Raw genomic sequence first — 23,453 nt, forward strand, 5'->3', positions numbered from 1 at the left:
TCAAATGAAAACAATGTGTTGTTCAAATTATGACATTACTCCATATACGATGGATAAGTTATTATAAATCTTAATGGTGAAACACACACACATAATACTGACGCTAAAAGGCAAATAATTTGAATTCCACTTATTTGTGGAACCGCCATTTAGGTCATGTTAGAAAGGAACGCATGAAGGAACTCCATGCAAATGGATTTTTGGAGTCATCTGATTTTTTGAATCGTTTGGCGCTTGCAAATCTTTTCTAAAAGAGAATGACTAAAATACCGTTCATAGGCCAAGAGTTGAACGGGCAACTAACTTAGTGGAAACATACATGATGATGTATGTGGTTCACTCGGGCATAGTTGTGTGCGGGAGATTCTTCTACTTCATGAAAACTTCCAACAATGAATTGAGTATATAAATGTGGATATATTCGATAAGGAAGAAGTTTGAAACATTTGAATGGATTCAAATAAAATTCAGCATGAAGTGGAAATCATCGTAATAGAAAAGTCAAATATCTATGATTGGATCATGGTGGAAATATTTGAATTACGAGTTTTAGCGAACATCTAAGAGAGTTATGAAATTATTCTACAACTCACGTTTCTTGGAGTATCATAGTGATGATGAAGTATCCGAGAGATGTATCCAAACCTTGTTGGGTCAATGATGAGATAAAATATTGATGCCATTATATTTTTGTGAATTATGCTTTAGAGACTACCGCTTTTACACTAAATAGAGCATCATCATGATCCGTCGAAATGACACCATACAAGTTATGGCATGGGTATAAACCCTAATAGTCCTTTCTTTAAATTTTGGTATGCATAGCATAAGTAAATAAGTTTACAACCAAAATCGGATAAATGTCTTTGTTGGTTATCCCAGAGATTTGATTGGGAATTCTTCCCACAAGACAAAGACAAAAGTGTTTGTCAATGTTTCTTATTTCCGAGAAATTGTTTCTAGCGAAGTTTTTGAGTGGGAGGACAATAGAACTTGATAAGGTTTATGAACCTGAGCATAATGATCAGAGTAGCACAGCATCGGAATTGGTTCCGGAAGCGGCCACGTCGATCATAGCTCCCATGACTACAAAATGTTTTAGCCATGGAGATCAAAGTACCTATTGAACTTTGTAGGTATGATTTACTTTGTGATCAAATAAATGATTTGTGGACAAAGGATTGTTGTTTTGAACAATGATAAATCAACTACATACAAAGAAGTTATGATGGGCCCTAACTCCGTTAAAATGGCTATACACCATGAAATCCAAAATAGATGAATACTTTTTGAAAGTAAATGGATCTATAAAATTGATGAACTTGGATGGAATATCCTTGAAGAAGCTTGACTTGTCGAAAAGTTGTTTACGACAAAGTTCAAAGAGTTGACTACGATAAGATTAGATCTTCATAGCAATGCTTATAGTCTATGTGGATTATTCTAGTAATCACTACATATTTCTTTTATGAGATATGCTAGTAGGATGGCAAAATACACTACTTAACATAAGTGTGTATTAAAGGTGTATACAAGATACAACCAATAGTTTTGCTAGTCCATAGAATACTAGATAGGTATACGAACTTCAATTGGATGAAGTGAGTATCGCGGAGTTGGAATCTTCACCAGATGAAAATAGTCAAAGAGTTTTTGATTTCATCAGAGACGATGAAGAGGCTTGCGTTTGCAAGAAATTAAGTGGGAGCGCTGAGACATATTTATAATACTTATGTAGATGACATATAGTTGGTTATAAATAATGTAATTATATACTTGATTAAAAGGTTTTATTGAGAATTAACTTTAATGAAAGGATAAGGACTAAAACATATTTAGTGTCAAGATCTATGAAGATAGATTGAAACACATAATAAGTTTAAGTCAAAGTACATAGAATGGATATTGAAGTAGTTCAACATAGAAATATTAAGAAAATATTCTTGTCATGTGAAGGTTTAACAAGACTTGAGTGTATCTGACACTCAATGAGTAAAAACACATGAGTGATTATAGATCACAAATAATATGTACACAATCAGATGTCATGTGCTCTTAAAATTTTTATGAGCATGTACCAGAATGATTCATGTGATGATCATTGAAAAACGAGTAAGAATATTCTTGAGTACTTAAGAAGAAACCAAGGATATATATATATTATTTTGTATGGGGTAATGACAAACAAATCGTTGTAATGTGTTGCACCGATATTTGTTTGGTCACATATGAAAATAAATCTCAATCTCAAATAGGCTAAGTGTTTTTTAAAAGGTAGCACAATGAGCTAGAATAAGTCTATGCTAGATTTAGATGTGTTCTAAATATTGTGAAGGATTCTACAAAAGAAGGCAGAGCATGTCATTGTTTTGACAATGACTGAGGATGTTAAGTCAAGAAGTTCTTTGAGAACTTGGTGTAGTTCCGATAGTGTCAGAACTTTGAAGCTATATTGTGTATGACAATATTAGTGACATATTTCAGACCGCGGAATTAAGGTTCCACCAGAGGACTGAACATATAAGAATAAATGCCGACTCATTTGGAAAATGAGTGATGCGTTGAGACGCAAATGAATTACAAAATACATACGTTTCTGAGCGTGTCAGATCCGTTGACTAAAACCTTTCCCGTGAGCAATACATGATAAAGCACCGGAAGGCCAAGGTGTTATATCTTTACAAATGTAAACTAGATTATTGACTCTAGTGCAAGTGGGAGACTGTTGGAGATATGCCCAAGAGGCAATAATAAATGGTTATTATATATCTTTGTGTTTATGATAATGTTTACATACCATGCTATAATTGTATTAACCGAAACATTGATACTTGTGTGTTATGTAAACAACAAGGAGTCCCTAGTAAGCCTCTTGTATAAACTAGCTTGTTGATTAATAGATGATCATGGTTTCATGATCATGAACATTGGATGTTATTAATAACAAGGTTATGTCATTATATGAATGATGTAATGGACACACCCAATTAAGCGTAGCATAAGATCTCGTCATTAAGTTATTTGCTATAAGCTTTCGATACATAGTTACCTAGTCCTTATGACCATGAGATCATGTAAATCACTTATACCGGAAAGGTACTTTGATTACATCAAACGCCACCGCGTAAATGGGTGGTTATAAAGGTGGGATTAAGTATCCGGAAAGTATGAGTTGAGGCATATGGATCAACAGTGGGATTTGTCCATCCCGATGACGGATAGATATACTCTGGGCCCTCTCGGTGGAATGTCGTCTAATGTCTTGCAAGCATATGAATAAGTTTATAAGAGACCACATACCACGGTACGAGTAAAGAGTACTTGTCAGGAGACGAGGATGAACAAGGTATAGAGTGATACCGAAGATCAAACCTCGGACAAGTAAAATATCGCGTGACAAAGGGAATTGGTATCGTATGTGAATGGTTCATTCGATCACTAAAGTCATCGTTGAATATGTGGGAGCCATTATGGATCTCCAGATCCCGCTATTGGTTATTGGTCGGAGTGAGTACTCAACCATGTCCGCATAGTTCACGAACCATAGGGTGACACACTTAAAGTTGAATGTTGAAATGGTAGAACTTGAATATGGAATGGAGTTCGAATATTTGTTCGGAGTCCCGGATGAGATCCCGGACATCACGAGGAGTTCCGGAATGGTCCGGAGAATAAGATTCATATATAGGAAGTCATATTCCAAGTTTGGAAATGATCCGGTGCATTTATGGCAGGTTCTAGAAGGTTCTAGAAAAGTCCGGAAGAAATCACCATGGAAAGTAGAGTCCCGGAGGGACTCCACCTTGCATGACCAGCCAACCCTAAAGGGAGGAGTCCAAGGTGGACTCCCTAGGGTGGCCGGCCAACCCACCTCAAGGAAAGGTGGGAGTCCCACCTTGGGTAGGACTCCCTCCTTGAGTAGGTTTCCCACATATGGGAGGTTTTAGTGTTGGGGTCTTATTCGAAGACTTGGACTAGAACTCTTGGTGCTTCCACCTATATAATGAGGGGCATAGGAGAGGGGCTGACCACTTCAAGCCTCAGCCTTGGCCGCACCCCTTAGAGGGCCGGCGCCCAACCCCCTCTCTCCCCAAACCCTAGCGGTCTCTCTCCTCCACCACATCCCGCACGCTTAAGCGAAGCTCCGCCGGATTTCTCCACCACCACCGACACCACGCCGTCGTGCTGTCGGATTCAAGAGGAGCTACTACTTCCGCTGCCCGCTGGAACGGGGAGGTGGACGTCGTCTTCATCAACAACCGAACGTGTGACCAAGTACGGAGGTGCTGCCCGTTCGTGGCGCCGGAAGCGATCGTGATCAAGATCTTCTACGCGCTTTTGCAAGCGGCAAGTGAACGTCTACCGCAGCAACAAGAGCCTCATCTTGTAGGCTTTGGAATCTCTTCAAGGGTGAGACTCGATACCCCCTCGTTGCTACCATCTTCTAGATTGCATCTTGGCTTGAATTGCGTGTTCGCGGTTGGAAATTTTTTGTTTTCTATGCAACGTTATCCTACAACACTTACATATTGCACTAGCTATATTTACTCCTACGGCAATGGCAATCACTCGCGGCGATATACTCATGTTCTTGTATCTCTTTACAACAAATTTGCAAACATATGTGCTCATGCGGAGATCCAACAGCCATCATCCTCACCCACCAATTCCTGTGTTCAATAACGGAAATGCCATGGAGTCTTGCGACATTGGTCAATATGTTGAAGTATTCCAATATGATAATCCGTAAAATGTGTTGGTATACAGCTAGTATACATTGGGTTGCTGATAATAGTGATTACAACCCACATATACACATCTTCATGTGAGATATACCGTCGCCTCACTCCGGGTAGCCAAAGTAAGTTGTGTGTGTGACTTCATCATTCTCTTCGAATATTTTGTGGATGTTTTTATGGAGATGAACGGTCTCGTTGTTTATCAAATTAAATGGAGATATGACCGATTAAAATACAATGCATTCTCTATGTCAATTGAACAAAGAATGATTCAACTTATCTATGAATTGGAGAAAACATATACTACCTCCATCCCAAGGCTCAAGGCTTATATTTTTTTGAAAAGTCTCAAATCAAATAAAGTTTGACTAAACTTTTAGAAGAATCTATCAACAGATATGATATTTTGTCGATATCATATGAAAATATATTTCATTATCTATGTAATGATATTGAATTTGTATTTTGCATGTTAATGATTTTTTATAAAAACTTAGTCAAACTTGACATGATTTGATTTTCTATAAATAATATAAACCTTAACCTTTGAGATGGAGGTAGTATGTCCCAAACAAAGATAAAGATGGAAAATAATGTCGAAAGAGTGAATGCATTGCAGAGTTCAAATAGAGCCTACCATATTGCAGCTTTATATAAAAGACACATGTCGTTTCCCACTATGGAAGAATAGTTTGTCTTGGTTTAAAAAACAGATGATTTGAACCTTGAACGGAATAATTTTCATTGCTAACTATCCAAGCAACATGGTTCTCTCATATTTAAGTGATTCCTGCCTACGTAACAATCTAATTAAGGGAAAGATGGGATGTAACGAAGAAATGACTGTGGTAAGGTCAAATGTGCAATTTGAGAAGGAGTAAGCTAAAGGCATGTACAATTGGCATCGGTGATAGCACTGTTGCCATTGTTGGAATAGAGAAGAGGTCGATATACTTTTTCTTCATATCAAGATATAGCAATTTTCTCCGATATATCAAAGTTCATCTCTTCATTGCACGTCTTCCTAATTGTTTTAATCATATATTTTTATACTGGCACATGCACAGATTGCGAGAGGTGACACTAGACTTGACCAATTGTATAACATATTTCTTTTCTAGAGGACAGATGAAGTATATATGAAAAGTTATCTTCTCTGTGCATGCCCTAGTGAACCATACTGCTGTGCGCTCACCACATGAACGCTTTTCGTTTCAAGTTGGAAGCTGCTGGTCCATTTAAATATGCATTCACAGGATTAAAATACAAAAGGTAGAAGCACATCTTCACATGTTTTTAACTTTTCGTGATATTCAGCTGAGTCGGGAACCATTGAGGTGGTGATAAGGCGCCACTATTGCTCTTAGGTTGTACTAACAATCATGTTGCACATCATATGATGCAGGAAAAAGCAAGTATGATGAACGCCATGACAAGTCAGAAGCTGTGACATATTCAGGCACAATTCAGTTGGTCAAGGATAGGTGAGTTCATCGCATTTAATGCTCACAGGGCCTAAAAATAACACAAGAGTACGATGAGAGTAAGGCTAGGCTTCTTCTGCATCTTAAACTGGAAAGGAGACGCAAGATATATTTGCCAGAGTTTGCAGACAACCAGCATCAATATCCCTGTTCATCTCCACGATCTTCTTAGAAGACCAGACCTTGGGGGATATTAAGAAGAGCACGGATTGTCTCGCTAGCCATATCCAGAAGCTGTAAATACTCATCTGCCCCATCGACCAAGCACTGCAAGTTCCAAATATAGAAGGATAATGAGAATGGAACAGAAGGGCCAACTCTTTGGAGATCATTATCTTAAGTGTATCATCGCTCCACAGCATATAGAAAAGCTGGAACTATTTGTATCATCGCTCCACAGCATATAGAAAAGCTGGAACTATTTCAACTGTAAACCAAAAGTTTTATTCTAACTTTGATTGATATTGCTGAAGTACTCACGTCCCAGAAACAGGGTAGCATAAGATTACTTATCCTCCATCACAATACTCTGTCATCAGATTTTCTATGCTTTAATCTTTTTCTGGTGTTCTAGATTTCTCTATACAAACATGCAACTCAAGAGAACATAGGGAAAAAAAGGGTTGTTGTCATACTAGAATTTCGGTCGGCTATCTAGTGCAACGTAGCATATAAACATTAGACAAACCTTATCAGCTTCCCCGAGCTTTTTACATATTCTTGCCTTGTGCTCATCTGGAATATCATCCGCATTGACAATCACATCTAGAAACTGAATGTGAGCACATCAGTTAGCGGTACTTATAAGATGAAAACAACAGGTAATTACATTATGGCATCTATGCAGAACGTAAACATAGCTGACCTGTGAGAGCAGCTGGGAAACTGGATATCCATCTGCAATAATGTTGTTAACTTCCTTGTTTGCCACATCAAATTCACCAGATTTGCATGCTGCTAGCAATGACTTGACAATATCTTCAGGGATAGCCTGATAAAGGAAGACCAACTTCATGAACAAAACCGTTTCATGTTCAAACAACCAACTTTTTTTACAGTCGAATTTATCACGACATGAGTGTGCAACTAAATAATTTGATCACACATGTGCAGAACATTACCAAAACCTGGTCCAAAATCCACTTTAAGTTCAAGAGAACAACTTTATCAAGCATGCAGGTTTTGGTATAACACTATGTTACAGGAAGTACCAAGATTGGTAACATGACATGTAACATGACATGTAAGTTAGCCATTTGCAAGAAAGTGAGAGAAGTACCCCTGAAACACTAATCAAGTCGTTGGAAGAAATAGAAGACCCAAATAAGCGAGCTGCACTCTGCAACAAGAAAAGGTAAACGAAATGAACACACTTAAACCATAGTATAATACAAAGGGTACTAAGGAAACCATCAGACCTGAAGGTAAGTTATAGCACGACGAAGATCTCCTTGAGAGATGGCACTTAATGTGGACAATGCCTGATATGGAAAATACAGAAGCAACTCAATAAGTCAATATAAGCAAACAACTGATTAGATGTTTTGCAGCAACGCTTGAGCTGAGAATATTTGAAGTGAAAACTGTAAGGTCACCTGAGCATCCAGAGTGAGCCCTTCTTCATTGCATATATGCAAGATGCGGTTGGTCATCACATCTTCTGATAGAGGCTTGAACCTAAACTTTGCACATCTTGATGCCAGTGGCTCTATTATCCTGCATTGCAGAATAATCGTGGGTTCATAGATTAAATAAATAATGTACTACAGGAAAAAGTACATGAACAGATTCCTGATTACCTGCTGATATAATTGCATATGAAAAAGAATCTTGTCACTTTGGAATAAGTCTCCATAGTACGCCTCAACGCATTCTGTGGAAAAGCTCATGGTATCACCAACTGACACATACCATATTAAGAACTGGAACAATAACAATATATGAGTGCTACATACTGTATTGTACCTGGGCATCTTCTGTCACTGAATCTGCTTCATCTAGTATAATAATCTTGTATGGTGGGCAGGGATAACCACTGAAGGCCATAGCAAATCAGAAATAGACATCAAGAATGTAACTATCAGATGAAAACCGAAAAAAAATCAAATTGCATTCAGCTTACGCTTTCCGTGCAGAACCAACAGCCACAGCAGCAAAATCTTTTATCTTCGTCCTCACCACATTAATTCCCCGTTCATCACTAGCATTAAGTTCCAAAACTCTTGACTTGTAGAGCTCTGGACTGAGTTATCCAAAGGGGGCCAGAAAACTAAAGTGAGTCTCCAATTATGCTGACAGTAATATCATAGTGTGTGAGAAAGCGAAGTACAAAACGTCTTCAAATGTTATTTCCTTGTTTTGTATGTTGGACAAAATGTAACTCTGATAGTATTTGTACTACTTTAAACATATACTTTACATTTTTATTGTGTACTCTATCACATAAATATTTTGTTATTCTAGCTATGGATATTAAAGTATTACTTCACGAGGAAAGGATAGAATCTGCCAAATAGTAAATACACTCTGATGTAGGTCCAAATTAATTGAATAGCAATTACCCAAAGGTTTTTTTTTTAAATGATGAGAGGTGCTGGAACCAATTAGTTATCCCATCACAAGAAGACCTTGAGGGGAAGCATCTATAGAGCTTAATCTACTGAAGTTCTGATTTCTTAAATTAGTGAGAATTGAATGTACGTTATTCAACTCATTAACCCAATGTTGAAGCATGAACAGACTGTATTTTCTGATGAGAATAGTCATGCCTATGGCACAACCACATCCTTACTGATCCAATAATAAAGCATGTGTACTATATTCGTTATATGGCCCAGTCAATGGTATTTCACAGAATCAATCAACCATGCTCTTGAAATAATTGTTTCCACTTTCAAACATGCTCTCAATTCTTTCTTTTTCTTGAGATAACATGGTCTCAATTCTTAAGATTGTACAAACTAGGCATGCCGATATTTACCGAATAAACAAAAATTCTAATATTGTGAACGTCCATTCTTATCAAAATCTCCAACTTTCCACATTGAAATACAGTCCCTTGATCCCGTCACTACAAACTGCCCATGCACAACATTCAACAAAGTTAACATTCCATTGTGACGACATGGATCAACAAACTTTACACACAAGTAGATCCAATGAAAGCTCGACATCTACTGACTTGACCATTGTGCAATGCACCATATGCATCTAATGCTCCCATTTCGTTGACTTGTTACACCTTGCTAGCAATTGACAAGTATGACACCTTACAAACTTACTGAATACTACTAATGCTGACCGAAGCAAACACGAGAACAAAGAAACAACAGCCAGCAAGAAAGTACCCGTAGAGCTGGAAGGCGATGGCGAGAGCAGTGGTGGTCTTCCCCGTGCCAGGCGGGCCGTAGAACAGCATGTGTGGTAGCTGCAAGGGGCCAAACCCAAATAAGAGATCTCCAAAGGGGCTCCATGAACAGATCAGAAAATAAAAAAGAACATCAAGAATCAAATGGAGAGCTAGGGTTAGAGAGCGCGCGAACGTACGTCGGCGGTCTGGAGGGTGTTGGTGAGCACCCGGACCACCTCCTCCTGGTGCGCGACGTCCTTCACTTGCCTCGGCCGGCTGTGGCGCCAGGAACACGCACGATTAGAGCAGACCGCGAGGGCTTATTCGCAAAGTGCGCGGGGAATTGGGGGGGGGGGAGAGAAGGGGGGGCGGCGGCGCTTACTATTTCTCCACCCATGGCTGCGACGACGGCACGAGCGGCGCCATCTCCTCTTCAGATGCCGCCGGGCGTGGGGGAGATGGTGGCGCGGGCGACTGGCGGACTGGTGGGCGGCTGCTCTGTTTTCGCGCGCTCTGTTCTTTTGGGCGGAGGTTTGGGGGTGGGGAGCGCGGCTTTGGCTCCCCTTCCTCTCAATCCAGGGTTTTTGTACTCTCTCCGTTTTTTAGTTCCTTTTAATAAAACAAAAAATTGCCTTAAAATATGAATAGATATGAACATTCATAATACCATAACATATAATGTAAATATATACTTTATGACGATTCTAGTACTCCCTCCGGTCCAAATTAATTGACTCCAATTTATCTAGATATGTAAATGCGTTTGTTGATTATATACCTCTATATCTAGACAAAGTGAAGTCAATTAATTTAGATCGGAGGGAGTACTATAGATTTTATATTGTAGATGATGAATTTTCTAAAACTTCATAAAATTCAACTTTGACTGAACCATAACGTGAAGTGAGTACAAACAAAGTGGGTGGTTAGGAGGGTGGTTGTACTCCCATCCTACCAGAGTTCAAACCCTAGATTTGACATTTGTGTGTCTCATAAAGGCGGAATATTCATTCAGTGGGACGGGACGTTCTCGTCGACAGCGAGGCGCTTATGGTGACTTCGTCAATTTCAAGATCTAGTCCGCCGGCTCAGTCTTCCAGAGATGCTCATAGGTGTAGGGTGTGCGTGTGTGCCTTCATAGGGGTGAGTGTATGCGTGTATATGTGAACGTTCGCGTTTGTACTGCGTTTCTAAAAAAAAGTAGTACTAAATAGGGTTAAAGGCAAGATTTTTCCCATGTAATGGTATAACATGCCGTTCGTTCGATACATATTTTTTTCTAAAAAAAATCATTTGGATATATCAAAGAACGAAATGTAGCAATGATTTTTCTTAACTAGAAAAAACGAATAATAATTTGAACTTCAAAATTCATATGTTCATATAACATCGTTTTTTGTAACATGTCATATTTTTCAAGGTTTTAAAAAAAATTCAAGCGCATTTTCCATAGAATTTTTCATTGTAACTTGTTACCACCGGATACTTCCTCAATGTGAACTCCTCGACGAACGTGACTTTGTAATGGTTGAGGTAACTATGCCATGTTTTTGGTGCTCGGCGGTACACTCTCTTTCCCGCCACTTGCACTCCGTTGTTCCCCTTCTCTTCTATTTCATTGGCTTGTTCGGTCGAAACATGAGGGGAGAAAGGCTCGCTGATCTCTATCTTTATTATTGTTCTATATAGGATATCTACATGTATTGTGGCCATCGTCGGCACATTTCATTGTCGTCGATGGGTTCTTCTTGACATTGACCTTGTCTGGTTGCTTCTTCCCGAAGTTGGGTTGTTAAATAACCCCTCATTCCCTTGTTGTTTTGTTACATATCTCCTTTTTATTTTCATTCCACTCACTATCGAGGGGAGAATATTAGCGACTTTTGGTCCTTTCTTTCATCTACGCATGTTGTACTATGCCAAATGCCGTAGATCTTCATATTCTTCTACAAGGAGCTTCCAGTTGTAACATGGACTTATGGCTCTCATCCAGGATCCGTGGACAAGCTAACATTTATAAAGCATAAAAAGAAGAATAAATTCAGAATACGACCATGTAGAACAAGAATACATGTATGCTACACATTTAATGGGCATTTGGTGTCCTCATTGGAACAGTCCGGTACATGATCATGTGCATAGTGCATGGCTCAAAATTTAATGTGTATACCAACTAAACAAAGAGGTACGTATTCAAGCTAAAAAAATACCCACTCGTTGTTATTTACATATCTCCTTTTTATTTCCATTCCACTCACTATCAAGGGGAGAATATTAGCGACTTTTGGTCCCTTTCATGCTTTCTTTTCTTTCATCTATGTATGGTGTACTATGCCAAATGACGTACATCTTCATATTCTTCTACAAGGAGCCTCTTGTTGTAACCCGGACTTATGGCTCATCTCATCCACAACCCACCCCCATGCCTGCACATTCATAGCTTGCTTTGTGATCAGTGGGCAAGCTAACACTTATAAAGCATAAAAGAAGAAATATTCAGAATATGACCATGTAGAACAAGAATACACATATGCTACACATTTAATGGGCATGTGGTGTCCTCATTGGAACAGTCCGGTACATGATCATGTGCATAGTGCATGCCCCAAAAATTAATGTGTATACCAACTAAACAAAGAGGTATCTCGTCTTCAAGCTTCAGAAAAATCTCATCGTCCTGGAACATGCCTCCCTTCTTAGGTGAATATCACATACACATAGTGATTGTAATCCTGGAGCAGATAGAGGAGCAAAAGGACGGTCAAGGTTGTAGTAGACAAAAATCCAAATCTTTTGATAGAATAAAATTTTGGATCTGAACCACAATGTTCTAAGCACCAGTTATGGACAATGAGTAAGGAGAAATGTTTGTATGCAAGTTGCACATACAAATCTAATACAACGAAAATGAACCAATTGCGACCTATGGACATGGCTGAACTGATGGGAGATCGAGAACAAACGATGAATACTTACGGATGTAAGACCTAGGAGGAGGCTGATACGGAGAAAAAGGAAGTGAACAGCGAAATGGTGGGTATATTAATATGTCTTAGTGGCCACAGGTACATAAATGCATATTTGTTTGGTGATTAATGCGCTGGGTATGACGTCAAATAGCAGGCCCTACCTAGTCGAGAGTACCAGAGATCGATCCAGATGCGGAAAAGAGGGTGAAATTTGGGGTGGGTGCAGCCGCGGGTTCTCCTACGTATTTTTGCTTCTCGTTGTCCTTTAGATCTTCTATCCTAGTATAGGGAGTCAACTTGGAGATGTTGTGGTGCTTCTTGCCGACAACGAATGAATACATTCTCCAAGTTTTGTCACCTTTTTTTATTCTATATTGATGTTTTGTCTCTAATCTCTAGTAAAAAAAGTTTATGCAACTGATGTTTGAGGCGTCGTTGCTTCGGTGTCAACAAACAAGTGCTTGCGCTACTATGTTGGAAGCTTCTGCCAAGTTAATGGCTAGTTCTCAGGACCAATGACATGTTCTGGAGGCTTTCATTTTCTCGGAGCTCTTGTTATTGAACCCTGATTCCTTATCGTGCCCGACATCTATCGTGTCATTGGTTGTTGCTTGAAGATTCGTGCGACATTTTGTACCATCATGTTTCAAAATGTATGGTCATGTTTTGAAAAAATGCTCTAATTTCTCAACATGATAAACAATGGATCCATACACAGTATCCACCATACACGGTAGAACCGCCCATTTCCACTTTTTGTGCGGTTCTTCTTCATCTTCTATGTGACTATGTTCATATAGTCTTCAACCTCTAGACACCAACATTTGTAAATTTCTTTTCCTCAAGTTTTTTTAACGAGACCTTTTCAGAAGTTGAATCTGCCTATGTGACATATTGATCCTACTTTTGTGATAGTTGTTAGAGCATCTCTAGCAGAGCCGTAAAAACGCGAACTGAAAACTTAGAATTCAGTTCACCGAACTCGTGTTTACGGATCGAAAAATACCTGGCGCAGACCAGAGCCCGTAAACTAAAACCGTAAAACGGCATGTTCCTAAATATGCCAGTGAACCCACATATCAGCTCTTTTTTTTTCCTTTTTTTTTTGCCTCCTCCTTCTTCTTCTTCCAGCCACCCCGGGCTACTCCGCGCCGCGCCATACGAAAATGCGAGAGAACCATAAATCATCACACATAAAGGAATTAGCTTGCAACAAGACAGCACGCTAAACTATCACAGTTGATTTGGCATAATAAGTACTGTAATAAACTTGGATGGTACGCTCAGAGGATTGGGGGCTGGACGAATCATAAAATATTCCGCAGCGCCGCCTCACAGGCTTGCAGCAAGCCCTGTCAACCACGCGCGCGATGCGGGCAGCGGAAGTCGAAGGAGAGACGTGCACGCGCGCGCAAACAAGCGGCCGCGAACGCCGTGGCTCCAGGCTGCCGGCGCATCTCGAATCGGCGAGGCTGGGGCCGCGCCCCGCCCTGCTCCGCCCAGCCCCGCGCCGCCCTGCTTCGCCCACCGGCCTGCTCCGCCCTGTTCCGCCCAGCCCCGTCCCGCCCTGGTCTGCCCCTGCCCCTGCCCCGCTCCGGCCATGTGAGGGACTAGTAGTGCTATGGAGTAATTGTTGAATATATAAGTAAATACTAGGAAAGATGCCCGTGCGTTGCTACGGTGGGTGCGTTGCAATATACCTAGTCATGGGCAGCCTGGTCTGAGGACCTACCCGAAATTCCCAATCCTGGGCCCGATGGCGGGGCCAGGCCTGGCCTAAGTAGCTTGGAAAGAAGAAATAAGGAAGCGGTCCGGCCCGCGGCCTGACGGGCTTCCCCGGCCCGAGTCCGACAGATGCCTCGGTATACTTGCAATGAGGTAACCCCCTCCAATTGTGAAGGTTCTGTTCACAACCCAAGTTATATGACGAAAAAAGTTGACCAACTCGCTTGCATAATCCTGCCTCACTTTGCCCTTTAGTCTTAATCTTTATTTTCTACTTGATCTATATTTTAGAAAATGTTTTATCCACAGAGAGGCTACTATGTTTATATTTTTGTACCATATATTTGAAAAATAATTATAGGTCTGTTTTAAACTTTTGAACTTATATTAGAATGGTGTTTTGGCACCCGGGAGCATATGCACCTGGTTGTTAAACTTTATTTTAAATACACGTCAAAATGTTGAAAAATTCAAACACAAAATTTAGTGGGTACATTTCAAAATTCTACACGTTCACAGAGTGGTTCCACAGAAAACCGACATTTTGAGTGTCATCTGTAAAAAAGACAAATTTTGATGTAGAAAAAGGTTGTGTATGAGACGTTTTGTTTCTCTTTTTCATACAAGTCACAAAAAATGTCGGTTTTTCGTAAAACTTGGTGTGCGCACGTAAAATGTCGATACGTAGCGAGAAAATTTTTGTATGAATTTTTTTCGACATTTCATAATTGTTTTTCGGGTGGCAGGAGCATATGCTCCAATGTGCCGAATTGAATTTCTGCTTATAATACTCCTATGTATTTGTGTCCTTCAAGTATAACCTACTATCTTTGGTGACTTATACTTCATGTAATTTTACGCGCCCCCAACTTTTTCTTGTGTACTTTTGTTGTTTTGTTCTGAATGGATATGTACATGCGTGGCCTTGTGATCCCCGCAGTCGGCACACACAGGAAGATTACTATCGATCCCCCTTTTTCTTTGTCCCCTTCATTCCAAGCCGCCAACCATTGCCTGCTCAAATTCCGGCCATCACCGCCGCGAATTGACCGCATCTCCAGTTTCCTTCCATCCGCCGCTGGTCGTTGCTGCCCTAGTCACTATATTGCGCCAAGAGAAGCGGTGAGGTCCCCAAAGTGTGGCGGTGGATTGCGCGGTGAGGAAGACGCGAACAGGAAGAGGGATTCAGCCAGCTTTGAGGAGTCGGTGTCATTTTTTTCCGGCGGCGCTGGGTTGGCCGGGGTTCGTTGGAATCTTTGCCCCATTGCTTTCGTTGATTCAGTGTCGGGCACCACCAAAGATCAGCGTCCATTATTCAAAGCTTTATCCGTCCGTCCGACAATCGTCTTCCCAACTCTCATCCTCTTTCCTCAAATTCTCTTTCCGCAAATTCGCTGGATCCAGCGTGGTTCTTTTGTTTGTTGTTCCAACACGGCTGGTGATAATCGAGGAAGCTTACCTATATAAATCGGCGGTACACGGCTTAGGGGAGCGAGGTGGGATTATTGCACAGACATAAACGTGCGTGCCCTTATTTCTAGTGCTTGTATTGTAATCTAAAACAAAGCACAAAAAGTTAACTTATGGCCCAACAGCGCGGCTGCCTGGCCCAGTTCAGCTGTCGGACACAACGTGGAGCGTGGAGAGAACAGAACGAAAGGGTACGGTGGCAAATTTGATGTATTATGCGATTTGGTGGGAGGGCAAAACAGTCCAAAAAAAAACGTTGACGAAACTTTTTGGCAGAAACCTTAGCTCCTTTATTATTAGGTATAGATTCATATAAAATAATCCGTACAGGTAATTGATAAATCATGACTACGAAAATAACAAGTAAACTAATCATGCAGACTAGTAAAGTAGATGAACAGATCACATCTAAACAAGACAAACCGATCGCATCTACAATAGAAACTAGAAGAAGAAACTCTAACAGAAACTGAAAGAGAAACGACAAGATCACATACTTCACAGCAGCGTCGTTGTCGCTCATGTTGAGGTTGTTGAAGAAGTCGCTGAGGTCCAGGAAGAAGTTGTCGGTGTGGAGGAACTCGTCCTTCGAGGACGACATCGTGATGCCAGTAGTCGCGACGGAGCGCTCCCCAAAAACCTGATTGCCCCTCACCCGTACAGGTTCACGAGAGGCAGGGTTCCGGAGGCCTACTGTCCCGGCAGTCGGTGCACGCCGACGGACGGGATGAGGAAGACGAAGGCGGCGGCGCAATGAACTGGAAACAGGTAGTCGCATGTGCGTCGCGGTACAGGACTAGGGTTGGAGTCCACGCTTATATAGTGCGGTTCGGGAAGGTCGTGGGCGCGCGCCACGTCCGAGTCGGCACAGCCACGATCCAGAAAAACCGGAAGGAAAAACGGCTGAGTAACGCGTCCGTTAATGACTCGAAAATGATTACACAATTAATTTCCCAAACAGCAAAAAAGATAAGCTCGGCTCGGCGAGATTCCCGCAACCCGCGGCGCGGCGCGTCGTGACGTGTCGTGACGAGGCGAGGCGAGGCGGGCGGCGGAGGAGGAGGAGTGCGCGAGGGCTCTCTCTCTTCTCACTCACTTACTAGGACTAGAACATCGCACCTTATATACCACTCCAACTCTCTCCCAACTAGCAATGTGGGACTAAACTTTAGCTCCCACTAGTGCTGCCACTGATTATTGGAATGGGCCATGTGAGTTTCAGAATTTGATAATGGGCCATGGGCCACAAATGCCTCAAATTCCAGCAATCCCCCACAAACTCTCATTGGTACATCTCATCAATAAGTTTCCAGAACATTGTTTTATATACCGGTATGTCGTGGAGACTGTTAAGTTGAACTTCCACTTAAAGCTTCATATTACACTAGATTGCAACTTGGATAGTGGACTATGCCTTGAACTACAAGTTTTCTGCGCACTAGCTTCATACAAAGCCTAGACCGATACTAGGCTGCCGCTAGACTTCCTCGCGGTTTGGAGCTTATACGTCATACTCCAGGGCCTTTCATGAGTTTACTAGAGAGCACCCAACTCTCATAGATTGCGACGTTTAACAATTAGACTCATATAGGTGTGTTCTTCAAAAGATGTTCTGCAAGACAACATCTTTTCTAAAATAAGCCACTTAGAACACATTAAGATAATTATCAACCTGTCATGCAGATTAGGAGAGTATTGCATCTTACGGAGTGGTAAAATTGCTATAGGGATATATACTCTCCTCCCAGCTAACCAACAGCTTGTCTCCCGGCTCTAATTCATGGAATCTCCGATCACATAGAGTGGGTTACCACCGTGGGCAGCTCATACTGTGGGTCTCATACCCATCTCGCTCGATGCATTTTCTATCACATTTTGTGATAGTCCCTTTGTGAAGGGGTCTGCCAGGTTTCTAGACGTATGGATATAATCCAACGCTATAACTCCGGAGTTTCTCATTTTCCTGACAGTTTTCAGTCTCCTCTTCACATGCCTTGATGACTTCATATTATCCTTAGAACTGTTTACTTTGACGATCACAGTTTGATTATCACGGTTCATAGGAATAGCGGGTATTGATTTCTCAACCACGGGTAAGTCCATCAAGAGCTCACGAAGCCACTCTGCTTCAACAGTGGTCTGTGTCTAATGCTCGTGAGTTCCGCTTCCATAGTTGACCTCGTAATGATGGTTTGCTTGCAAGACTTCCAGGAAACGAGCACCACCTCCAAGTGTAAACAAATAACCACTTGTGGCCTTAGTCATCGAGCATCGGATATCCAATTTGCATCACTATAACCCTCAAGTACCCTTGGATACCCGAGTATAGTGAATGCCATAACTCGCAGTGCCTTTCAAATAGCGCAAAACTCTCTCAAGAGCATGCCAATGAACATCTCCAGGTCTAGACACAAAACGGCTGAGTTTACTTACAACAAAGGAGATGTCAGGCCTCGTGGCGCTGGTTAAATACATAAGAGAGCCAATGATTTGCGAATATCGCAATTGATCTCTAGCAATTCTTTTATTCTTACGAATTATCACACTAGGATCATAAGGCGTTGGAGAAGATTTGCAGTCGCTATACCCGAAGAGACTTAGGATCTTTTCCACATAGTGGGACTGAAGCAATGTAATCCCACCATTGTCATCCTTCGACGAGCTTAATGTTTAAGATCACATCAGCTACTCCCAAGTCCTTCATCTCAAAACAACGAGATAGGAACTCCTTGACCTCCTTAATCACAGTAAGGTTGGTCCCAAATATCAATATGTCATCGACATAGAGACAAAGAATAACTCCCTCGCCCCCACCATGGCGATGGTATACACACTTGTCAGCTTCATTTACAACAAAGCCTTCAGCGGTTAAAGTTCTTTCAAACTTCGCATGCCACTGCTTAGGCGCTTGCTTAAGCCCATATAAAGATTTCAGTAATTTACACACCTTTCCTTCTTGACCATCTACTACAAATCCATCAGGCTACTCCATATAAATTTCCTCTTCAAGCTCTCCATTTAGGAAAGCAGTCTTAACATCCATTTGATGAACGAGAAGACCATGTGAGGCAGCCAAGGATAGTAGCACTCGAATGGTGGTCAATCTGGCAACAGTGAGTATGTATCAAAGAAATCTTCACCTTCTTTCCGGGTATAACCCTTGGCCACAAGACGTGCCTTGTACTTTTCAATAGTACCATCGGGCCTAAGCTTTTTCTTGAACACCCACTTGCATCCTACAGGTTTGCACCCATAAGGACGATCGGTAACCTCCCAAGTTCCATTAGCTAAGATGGAATCCATCTCGCTACGGACGGCTTCCTTCCAGTAGTCAGCATCCTGAGATGCATATGCTTCTGAAATAGAAGTGGGAGTATCATCCACGAGGTACACAATGAAATCATGACCAAAGGACTTTGCAGTCCTCTGTCTCTTGCATCTTTTGGGAGCTTCATTGTCATCCTCTACAGGATTGTCAAAGTGTTCTATAGCCATGGTAGGTTCAGGAAATAATTCTCGAGTAGATGAACTAGGCATCTCCTCGAATTGATGAGCTAGACGTTTCTTTCATAGGAAAGATGTCCTCAAAGAAAGTCGCATCATTCGACTCCATAATTGTACCAACATGCATGTCGGATACCTCAGATTTTACTATCAAAAATCTGTAGCCAATGCTATGAAATGCATATCCCAGAAAAACATAATCCACGGTTTTTGGTCCAAATTTGCGCTTCTTGGGTATTGGCACATTTACTTTCGCCATACAACCCCAAGTTCGTAGGTAAGAGAGTTCCAACCTTTTCCTTTCCCATTCCTCAAAAGGGGTAATGGTTTTGTTCTTTGTGGGGACACGGTTTAGGACATGACACGCAGTCAATATCGCCTCCCCCACCATGCCTTGGATAGACCCGATGTATCTAACATGGCGTTTACCAAATCAGTTAGAGTACGGTTCTTTCTTTCGGCCACCCCATTTGACTAAGGTGAGTAGGGAGGCGTCCTCTCATGGATAATACCATGTTCCGCACAGAAAGAATCAAACTCGTTGGAAAAATACTCTCCACCACGATCAGACCTTAGCCGCTTGATCTTTCGATCAAGTTGGTTTTCTACTTCAGCTTTAAAGATTTTGAAGTGATTAAGAGCTTCATCTTTAGATTTCAGGAGGTACACATAACAATATCGAGTAGAGTCATCAATTAAAGTCATGAAGTATATTTTTCCTCCTTTTGTCAATTCACCATTCATTTCACAAAGATCTGAATGTATAAGCTCCAGCGGTGCCAAGTCTCTTTCCTCCGCAGTCTTATGAGACTTACGTGGTTGCTTAGCTTGCACACATACTTGGTACTTGGATTTCTTGACAATAGCAAATTTCGGAATTATATTCATATTCGCTAGCCGCGTCATGCACCCAAAATTAATGTGACAAAGTCGTGAATGCCAAATATCGGACTCACAATCATTGCGAACATGATTAATAATTTGAGTACATAAGTCTGACAAGGATAAACGGAACAGGCCTCCGCACACATAACCCTTTCCAACAAATTGTCCACACTTGGAAATTACAACTTTATTGGACTCAAAAACCAACTTAAAACCATCTCGACATAAAAGCAATCCGCTAACGAGATTCTTATTAATGGAGGGAACGTGTTGCGCATTCTTTAGCTGGATGGTCTTTCCCGAAGTAAACTTCAGATCCACCGTACCAACACCACGAACAAAAGCACGTGAGCCGTTTTCCATCAGGACGGAGGAAGTCCTTGCGACCTGATAAGAAGAAAACATAGACACATCAGAACATACATGTGTATTGGCTCCGGTGTCTATCCACCAATCGGGAGAATTACATGCCGAAAGGACAGTAGGGGAAATACCGTACCCAACGTCCTTCATCTCGGTATCAACGCCAATAACAACATTTGCGGACTTGCCGTTGTTCCCACGCCGATCATGGCGTTCGGGCAATCGAGGAGCCCAATGTCCAGGAGCGCCACAAACATGGCAGTTCCCTTTCTTCTTATATGGAGTCTTCCTCTTGAAGTTGGTTGAGTTGGAGGCTTTGTTCTTCTCATCAAACTTGCCTTTTCCATTGTTCATTCTTAGACTTGTGAGATTGGAAGTTCTTCTTCTGTACCAAATTGGCACTAGAACCTCCCTCAAAACTACGAGCGTGTGTGTCCTTTGCTCTCGCCTTCTCTTCCACATGAAGCGAGCCAATGAGATCCGAAACGGAAAACTCTTGTCTCTTATGTTTCAGAGAAGTAGCAAAGTTCCTCCACGAAGGAGGAAGCTTGGCAATAATGCCACCGGCCACAAATTTGTCCGGTAAGGTACACTTAAACTGCTCGAGTTCTTTGGCAAGGGACTGAATCTCATGAGCCTGCTCAACCACGGAGCGCTCATCAGTTATCATGTAGTCATAGTATTGCTCCATGACATACAGTTCAGTGCCAGCGTCCGAGACCCCAAATTTGGCCTCGAGCGCATCCCACGGATCTTTACCATGGTCGAAAGCCATGTATGGGTCAATAATGTTATCCCCAAGAATGCTGAACAAGGCCGCCTTAAACATGGCGTCGACCTTCTCAAACTTTTCCTGCTCCTCTGCAGAGACAGGCCCCTCAGGTCTAGCATCTGTGGTGCTAAAACATCCTAGGTTTGTAAACCATAGAACTGCCTTTGTGCGCCACCTCTTGTAATGCATACCATCAAAGAGGGGAGGTCGAGTAGCGGCAACAATGCTTGAATTGATTTTCCTAAAATCAGATTTTTGGATTGTTGAATATATAAGCAAATATCCATATGAAATAATCCGTACAGGTAATTGATAAATCATGACTACGGAAATAACAAGTAAACTAATCATGCAGACTAGTAAAGTAGATGAACAGATCACATCTAAACAAGACAAACTGATCGCATCTACAATAGAAACTAGAAGAAGAAACTCTAACAGAAACTGAAAGAGAAACGACAAGATCACATACTTCACAGCAGCGTCGTTGTCGCCCATGTTGAGGTTGTTGAAGAAGTCGCTGAGGTCCGGGAAGAAGTTGTCGGTGTGGAGAAACTCGTCGTTCGAGGACGACGTCGTGATGCCAGTAGTCGCGCCGGAGCGCTCCCCAAAAACCTGATTGCCCCTCACCCGTACAGGTTCACGAGAGGCAGGGTTCCGGAGGCCTCATCGTCCCGGCCGGTCGGTGCACGCCGACGGACGGGATGAGGAAGACGAAGGCGGCGGCGCAATGAATTGGAAACAGGTAGTCGCATGTGCGTCTGGTACAGACTAGGGTTGGAGTCCACGCTTATATAATGCGGTTCGGGAAGGTCGTGGGGCGCAGCCCACGTCCGAAGTCGGCACGGCCACGATCCAGAAAAACCGGAAGGCAAAACGGCTGAGTAACGCGTCCGTTAATGACTCGAAAATGATTACACAATTAATTTCCCAAACAGCAAAAAGATAAGCTCGGCTCGGCGAGATTCCCGCAACCCGCGGCGCGTCGTGACGAGGCGAGGCGAGGCGAGGCGAGGCGGGCGGCGGAGGAGGAGGAGTGCGCGAGGGCTCTCTCTCTTCTCACTCACTTACTAGGACTAGAACAGCCCACCTTATATACCACTCCAACTCTCTCCCAACTAGCAATGTGGGACTAAACTTTAGCTCCCACTAGTGCTGCCACTGATTATTGGAATGGGCCATGTGAGTTTCAGAATTTGATAATGGGCCATGGGCCAAAGGCCAAATGCCTCAAATTCCAGCAGTAGTGTGGGTTATTAGTTGTAAGGGTAGTATCGGTATTCCACCTATGTTGTCATGTTGTAGTTGGTTAGTTCTATATAAGCTTATCCTTGTATCCCCTTGCAAAAAAAAACAAAGAAATATGAACCTAATTTTATCTTTATTTTCCTGGATTTATCTTAGATTAAATTCCTGCAATTTATCCAATTTATCGATCGATTTCCCCTCAAATCCCTCTTCTTGTGATCCTCTTCGGTCAGATCCATCAGGATCCTGACAAAGTGGTATCAGAGCAGTCGATTCTGTGATCCGAAATTTCTCCCCGGCGGCTTCTTCTCTTGCGATCCGATTCGCGTGTCCCAACCCTCCCTTCCCCAAATCGAGCACGACCACCACCAGATTCGCATCCATGGCGAGCTCGCCCTCGACCACCCCATTCTTCTTCCCCACCACCGTTCTTCCCCCGGCCCCTCATGGCTTCGGAGCACCCACGCTCAGTGTTTTCCCCACTCCCGTCGCCGATCCGCCCCCGCCCCCGTGTGGCTGCGGAGCACCACCGTACGCCCCCTGCAGCTTTCCTTCCGCCGCCGCCGCCTATCCACCTGCTCCTTTTCCTGGCGGTTACCACCCATCCCCTTTCCCCTACACCTTCTCCTCCTACCCAGCGCCCGCGTCTGGTTTTTTCCCCACCGCAGTGTACGGCTCCTCCAGTTACCCCTTCGCCGCCACCTACCCCTACCCGCATCCCGCCTCCATGTACACGACCACCTTCCCATCCCCGGCCGGCTTCTCCCCAAATTGGCCACAGCCTGCTCCAGACCCGACTAGTTTATAATGGCCAGACAACACTCAGGCTATCAATTTTCGTTGGGCAACCTGTCGACATGAAGCAATTATCGGCTCTGTTGTTGTCATTGCTGTTGCAGTCTCATTCCTGGTGCTATACTCCAACTGTTTTCCTCCAGATACATT

General features: G+C 42.4%; 1 protein-coding gene across 1 annotated transcript; it reads right to left on the reverse strand.

Moving 5' to 3' along the window:
* Nucleotides 1–6,174: 6,174 nt before the first annotated feature.
* LOC124655148 (replication factor C subunit 2-like) lies at nt 6,175–10,031 on the reverse strand. Its single transcript, XM_047194099.1, has 12 exons — nt 9,955–10,031; nt 9,770–9,848; nt 9,571–9,650; nt 8,346–8,465; nt 8,189–8,258; nt 8,023–8,096; nt 7,819–7,939; nt 7,642–7,704; nt 7,503–7,562; nt 7,089–7,214; nt 6,912–6,995; nt 6,175–6,490 (listed from the first exon to the last, which is right to left on the reverse strand). Exons 1-12 carry the CDS (start codon nt 9,996–9,998, stop codon nt 6,392–6,394), a joined length of 1,020 nt encoding a protein of 339 aa, XP_047050055.1. The 5' UTR covers nt 9,999–10,031; the 3' UTR covers nt 6,175–6,391.
* Nucleotides 10,032–23,453: the final 13,422 nt, after the last annotated feature.

The sequence above is a fragment of the Lolium rigidum genome, chromosome 5, assembly GCF_022539505.1.
Source record: "Lolium rigidum isolate FL_2022 chromosome 5, APGP_CSIRO_Lrig_0.1, whole genome shotgun sequence".
Classification (NCBI taxonomy): Eukaryota; Viridiplantae; Streptophyta; class Magnoliopsida; order Poales; family Poaceae; genus Lolium; species Lolium rigidum.

Excerpts from the sequence above, each read along its gene's own strand:
- LOC124655148 (XM_047194099.1), bottom strand. The coding sequence starts at position 9,998 with ATGGCGCCGCTCGTGCCGTCGTCGCAGCCATGGGTGGAGAAATA. Across the intron at positions 9,651-9,769 it reads ACACCCTCCAGACCGCCGAC|CTACCACACATGCTGTTCTA; the intron begins GTACGTTCGCGC and ends GGCCCCTTGCAG. Across the intron at positions 8,259-8,345 it reads GTTGGTTCTGCACGGAAAGC|TGGTTATCCCTGCCCACCAT; the intron begins GTAAGCTGAATG and ends TATGGCCTTCAG.